General features: G+C 40.9%; 1 protein-coding gene across 1 annotated transcript; it reads left to right on the top strand.

Annotated features, from left to right (window-relative positions):
- Positions 1-2981: 2981 nt before the first annotated feature.
- espnlb (espin like b) lies at positions 2982-6116 on the top strand. The gene is made up of 5 exons (XM_026374677.1): positions 2982-2996; positions 3263-3374; positions 3579-3697; positions 4119-4298; positions 4491-6116. The coding sequence occupies exons 1-5, from the start codon at positions 2982-2984 to the stop codon at positions 6114-6116; spliced, it is 2052 nt and encodes a 683-aa protein (XP_026230462.1).
- Positions 6117-6988: the final 872 nt, after the last annotated feature.

Here is a 6988-nt window from a genome sequence, read left to right as displayed (position 1 = left end):
CTGAGGAAAAGGTGCATAAAATAAAAATACTCTAGTAAAGTACGAGTACCTGAAAACGTCAGTACTTTTAAATATAAATATAAAATATATAAATATAAATATAAATAGAGAAAATGGTCTAATATGACACAACCTAATATGTATACATTTATTTGTCAACAGAGCATGTGATGCTCTTCATGCCTGTTGTGTTTCATGTCAGTTTACTTTTGCTCGGTGAGAACACGTGCGCTCCTGTGTGAGACTGTGTTTGTGCAGCTTTCCATTATTGATTATGTCCTCACCATGTGCTCTGCTGCAGCAGCGCCTGTCAGACTAATCTCCTAACAGAGGCTGGAATACTGCGCTTGACACAAAGGCCCTGGACAGAGTCAGGAGCAGCGACCTCCCATGAGGCACTGGGGTTACAGTAGACCACTGATGAACAAAACATTTATGAAGATTCTCCATAATGCATGTTCAATATTTAAAATGTTTCCATATGTATACCAGTACCTATCCGTACTGTATGTACTGTATAGCCATTAAACACTAGTCTGCGACTGGCTAACACCTAGCTGCATTTCCAATAAAGTTTAAAGACAGTGACTTTAAAAAAAAAAAAAAGGAAATGGAAGGAAAAGCAAGACCGAGACAAAAATGTTTTGCTAAATAAACTTTTATAGTAAAACAAAGTGAATTCCTCAAAGTATAGGCAGTGCTGGCTGTCAAATACATTACGTTAAACTCATTCTAGGCAACTATTCAACTATTAATTCAATTATTCACAGTGCATAAACAAAGTTATTTTTAAAAATATAAACAAAAACATGCACATACAGTGCAAACACGTCTATCTAAAAGTCTCACATACACCAAAATTCAAAACAAAAGAAAAATCCTATGCAGGAAAAATGAGAAGCTAAGAAATTCTCCTAAATCCTAAAGTAATGGCAGAAAAATAACAATAACAGAGAAAATCTGGCATTTAAACATTCAGTTTACACAGTCTACATATGATCAACATTGACTTCAACGGTGACGCCACTAGAATGGCTCATGTCCAGTAGTAGGCTGAATTTGTGAAGCGTGGCCCTTCACAGCCACAGTTAACAGTAAGTATAACATAAAACATTGTGTTAGCTACAACTACAGTATCACAGGGGAGATAGAAAGTCTAGTTGAATAAATCAGGTAAACAAATCCAACATAAGGAGCTGTAATAAACAGTACTAAAAGATAATTCTCCAACAACTGAGACCAGATAAAAACCCATAAAAATAGTTTCCTCATCACAGATTGGACTTTAACTACGGTGGATCTGTGACAGTTACTATAGCAACAGGAGGTCCTGCTGGTGGCAGAATAACAAATACGCAAATCAAAACATCCTGTTTCTCCAAAGCAAAATCTCTGTGTCATGAGATATTAATAACACACGGACACTGGAAGCTGTGGGCAGAGAGTCTGGCTCCTACGGCAGTCACTGCCATGCTGTGTCTTAAGTGTGAACCATGTACACACAGCGACACCTGCCCCACTAGCTACACAGGACGGTCCCTACATACATTGACAGTGCTCTCGTTCTATACCTTCAGGTGCGGGTTACCCTATCCCACCTCTTTAATTATGCACATGATGAATGCCCCCTGTCTGAGGTTTGGGTCCAGGTGATGCTGCTCCTTGGTGTTACTTTTTATTGGCTGCTCCAGAGTGAAGAGACAGCGTCTGGATTCTTCTTCCTTATTATGATGTTCTTCTAAAAATATCACTGTATATTTTTTCTGTTTTTATTTTCTTCTGACACAGAGTTGGTGACTCTGCGAATTTGAGACTATATTGTAAGTACTGTGATTAAATTCAGGTTATGTTTACTTTTAATGTGTTTTAGCAATATTATGATTAGATTGAATGAAAAATTGGGATATTTAGATTTAGAATTTAGTGAAATGCTTGAAATATAAATATTAAATTAAAATATTAAGATTTTGAACTGATGTTGAGCTAGATAGTGTGTTTTTATTAAAAAGGTAAATTCTGTTTAGGACAGTAGGCATTTTAATTAAACTGCTAACTAAATAGGAAAGTCTTACTGAGATTATTACAATTTATCTTTTAAGAGTTACCTGGCAAAGAGCAGCATAAGACATAAAACACTACATTTACAATGCTGCTTTCATATCATCTACAATTTACTTGCCATTGTGCTGCAAACCATTGCCGACAACTGATGCATGATTCCAGTAAATATGATGAATTTTCAAACATTTGATCTTTTAAATGTTGAAAAATTCAGGTTACTTCTGGACAAAACACTTACAGTACAAAGTTACCACTCGGGATACATCTAGCCTCTTACGCTGCAGAGTGCATTTAATTTGGCGAGTATTTCGGCTATTGAATGGCATGGAGCTTGGGAAAAAACCCTGTGAATCAGTAAGGTTACCTGAAGCAGGATATCATGTCTCTCCAAACTCTAACATGCTTTCTCCTGCACCCTGTGTGGTCTACGCTACATTCACTAGCCGGGGTCAACTTTCACCACTTCTTGTTTTTGTTCCAAGTACTACAGGCTGTGTTTTTATTAAATGTGTGTGTGTGTGTGTGTGTGTGTGTGTGTGTGTGTGTGTGTGCCAATAGAGCAGGGTTAGGTAATTCCGGTCCTCAATGGCGGCTGTACATCTTGTTTTCCAGCTATTCCTGCTCCTCATTACCAGGATCAGGTGTGTTCAGTTAATCAAAAGCTGGAAGATACCAATTCACTCTGTCTTCATCTGCTGCACCCTCATCTGGATTGGTATCTTCCAGCTGATCAATACAATCAGCAGTGGGTGAGGCAGGGTTAGCTGGAAAAGAGCTAGGACAGCAGCCATCGAGGACTGGACCCCAGCAAATATAGGGTCCCAGTCTCTTGAAACGCTTACTTTGGCTAAATTTGTCTGGTTTCTGTTACTGTTTCAGAAAGAGGAGCTTCTACTGCTTTGTGAACGAGCAGAGTCAACATGGAGAACATCAAGGTGAGATTAACAAATTAAGAAGCTACTTTAAATTTAGACTGATGAAAAATTACTGTTCTCAAACACGCTAAAGGAAAGTTAAATAGAGGTTGTTTGCAGCAGACACTGCGTTTCAAACGAATGTGTTACACTAACATCAAAAAAGGAAAAGTTTGATTTTAAAAATCCATTTTGTTTTTGCTGTTTGGGGAACATTTGGGAAAATATGTTTTTGAGCTGGGTGAACTGTCCCTTTAAGTTCACACTTGCTGTGTGTGTGGGTCCAGCAGCCGGTGAAGGAGGTGCTCCCCCTGCCTCGAGACCCGGCCCCACTTCCTGTTGTCACTTCAAAAAAACCCACCATGGGCTCTATGCAGCATATTCAAGTGGCTTCTTCAGGTGATTGACAAAGAGACAAGGAGATACACATACATGTGTTTCATTATGGTGAAAATGTGTGCTGTTTACATTTTGGAATGTGATTAGTATTGTTATACACACCGTAAGAGGTAAACAGACATTTTTAATGATGTTATTATCAGAATAAAACAAAACAAAATACTGACAAGTTTGAATTTTTAACTTTGCTATATTTATTTTCAGTGGTGACATCGTTCAACCATCTGAAGCCTCCTCAGCGGGACCTCACCCTGATGTCCCGTATGAAGGTCGTCAAGTCTCTGAGACATGCTGGCTTCACTGCAGTCTTCACTGGAAACACTGTGAGCACGGTGGCATGGCATCAACACCCATAGAAACCAGCATTAAGTTCACAATGAAGATTTTTTTCTAGCGTCAAATGTACTGAACACGAGTAAAGGAATTGATGTTGTATTGTCAGATAACCATAAGGTTTTATTAGAAACCTTATTTTTAAGTACAGCATCATAGTGTAATACATCCCAGAGAAGGCTATAAAGTGACACCCGCTAAGCGTTAGTTCTAATTAATTGAATTATGGCTTAACCTAGCAGTGTTTGATGCAGATACTTTCACAGCTGATGATCAAACATCCTTTAAAAGTGTTAAAGAGCATTTAAGGACATATAACAACAGAGACATCTTCATGATAGAGGTGTTACACTGTCCAGATGCAGAGCTCAGCAGTGACACTGACTACTTTACATTGTTGACTGCTGACAGAAGCTTGACAACGAGGAGCTTTTGGAAGAGGCACCAATCGTAGACGTGATCCTGGCTGACATCGACTCCCTGGTGCCAACTCATGACGAAGCCGGTCGGCCCATAGCGGAGTGGAAACGACAGGTGATGGTGAGGCAGCTGCAGGTCAGACTGCAGGATGATGAGGAACAGAGGAGACAGGTACTCTTTGTTTGCACTCTGATCATGTGGACTCCACAAAGATGACACTTCTGGAGTAGTCAAAGCACGTAACACCTAGTAATACTGCAACATGTCCTGTCATCTAACTGTAACACCGTATGTAAGTGTGTCTCCCAGTGAGTTGAATTAATCTTTTAACAAAGTTAAAATTGTTTGTCACTGATCTAACAGACCGTAACAAATGGCTACACACCAGGTGGTGGCTGGAAGTACTCACAAGCCCACAATGCAGTCTTGGGGCCTTTTGGCGAGCTCCTAACTGAGGATGACCTGCTGTATCTGCAGGGGCAGATTGAGGCTGTTTCATTGCAGAAGCGCTGCCAGGCCTATGAGCTGGAGCTCACCAGGCTGACCAAGGAACTAAGAGCTATTTTACCTGATCCCATTGTCAATATTTCCCTTAACAAAGACATCCTACAACAGATGAATGCAGAGGGGAAAATGCACTTGACATTGCCAGTTTTGTGCAATCGTGTTTCAGAAATTGTCAAGAGTATGTCCCTGCTGGTGGCTAATCTGAGCCAAACCACAGAAGAAGTAGATGAGAGGAGAATAATAGAAGGCATTACAAAGAACATGAATGGGATGCAGGGAGCCAAGGAGAGTTCAGGATTTGATGTAGGCCAGGGATTGTTGCAACAAGGCCGAGAGATGGAGCCAGCACACGTGGAGACCTCTAGTGGATGTAGGATTCCTCACATAGGCATGGCGTCTGCTTTTAGTCATCGTTTGGAGACAAACAGCTACAGCAGGACACAGAGAGAGAGGGTTGAGAGAGAAATCCAGCAGTCTGGAGTGTCGGTCAGAGAGCTCAGAAGCAACTTTGAAGGTCAGATTGGTGGGATTTATCCCTTCGCTGGGGTTGTGAAGGGAAACCAGGGGGCGAAGAGCCCGGTAGTGGCTGGAGCTTCATTGGGAAACAGCCAGAATGTGAGCACAGCCCTCAGCCGTGAGGTGAGCTACCACAGCACTCCTAAAAAACATAAACCTGTGATTGAGACCACCAGCTTGAGGAAAGAACGCATAGTTTTGTTGTTCCTGAGCCACTGGAAGAAGTCCGCATATGCTATTTCAGTAAGGGCAGGAGGGCAGACACAGGCAGCGGATGCGGCGTCAGGGAAAGTGACAGCAGCACCGTCCCAACAGAGAATCACCTCCATGTTTCAGTTCTGCCAACAACGAGGTGCTGTGGACAAGATCCTGAACTCCTGGAAGAATAAACTAGAATTCAAAAAATCATGTTTGCCCTCTTCTAACTCCCCGCGACTAACCTACTCCCCAGAGCAATTCCTGCCTGATGTGAATGGTGTTGCAGTGAGCCATGATAGCTTGACCCTTGACCTCTTCATGCTGGGATACTTCCACATCTTAGAGCAGGAGCTTTCACCAGAGGAGAGGAAGATGAGGCATCTGCTCTGCTTTGAGGTCTTCGACCATGTCGGCAGTTTCCCCTGGGAGACGGTGCGGGACTTTCACAAGGCTGTTCTCCAGGAAATCCAGGCTGGGACGAGGCAGTGGAGCGACGGCTTTGAAGACATCAAAGTTCAATTTTTCGGGGAGTCAAGACCATGCCGCTCTCCATCAACACCACCAGCACCACCATCGTCTTCATCTTCATTTAAAGGTTCTAGACAAGTTCCCAAAGTTAGAGTTCCTGGTCCTGATCAGTGTAGCAGGGACACAGACGTATCGTGTTGCAACAGTGAAGACATTTGTAAATATATTGACCGCAGCTTTGCCTTCTGGAAAGAGAAGGAGGCAGAGCTCTTTGACTTTGGACAAAAATCTCTAAGTTAAATGGCACTAAAATATGGTGGCGTGTTTATTTTGGTAAAGTGATGGGACACTATACCTTATCATTGCAAACATAAGTGACAACTGCAGTTAGCTCACACAGTCAAATTATGGTATCAAGTGCAGTTTTGTAAAAACTCAAATAAAAACATTTTATACAATTTGAGGAGTCAAAGTCAAGATGATAATTACATTAAATACTACAAAAAGCATGTGAAGAAATTGTGAAATATCTGTGACTCAGTTAGTACATTTATAACATCGCTTGAGTAATGTGTGTGTTGTAATGTAAATGTGTTGTGGCATATGAAGGCTGATGAAAGGCATCGTCAAGATGCACTATGGGAAGTGTAGGATGCAGAGATGCTTGTGAAATAAATAAACTATTCTTTATCAAAACTGTTGCTGTGATTGTTATTCATTAACTACAATATTAGTCATGTTATATTTTATAAGATAATGATTTTTTGACATTTTTGTTTTTATCCTTTTCTTTGTAGTTTTGCACAATATCTCCAGGACAATAAACATATTTCTGATTTGGATTCTGATGTGTTTTAACCAAACATCTGATGAAGTACCATAAAGGTATTACAGTATTTCATTGGAAAGTAGTGAAGTAGAAGTACACAAATGAAATGAAATTTCAAATGATTATTAATTACAAAGTGGTAAATAGCCTTCCTGTGGGACTGTATTCATGACTCCACTAGTTATTCGTACGTTTGTAAGCTTAGATCAAACATTAAAGCCAGTTTAGCTTCAGGTCCCGTAGAAAGGTGGGGGATTGAAATAGGTGAGGTCGCGCAGGCGCAGAAGCTCCCTAAATTGACAGGAGGATGCTGAGCTGCATTCCCATCATTCTGTGAGGAGAG

The sequence above is a fragment of the Anabas testudineus genome, chromosome 17 (assembly GCF_900324465.2).
Source record: "Anabas testudineus chromosome 17, fAnaTes1.2, whole genome shotgun sequence".
Lineage (NCBI taxonomy): Eukaryota > Metazoa > Chordata > Actinopteri > Anabantiformes > Anabantidae > Anabas > Anabas testudineus.
Note: the sequence above shows the minus strand (reverse complement) of the source record. Positions and strands in the feature narration are given on the sequence as shown.

Coding starts and splice junctions, on each gene's coding strand:
- espnlb (XM_026374677.1), top strand. Junction 3,375..3,578: donor TATTCAAGTGGCTTCTTCAG/GTGATTGACAAA, acceptor ATTTATTTTCAG/TGGTGACATCGTTCAACCAT. Junction 3,698..4,118: donor CAGTCTTCACTGGAAACACT/GTGAGCACGGTG, acceptor GACTGCTGACAG/AAGCTTGACAACGAGGAGCT.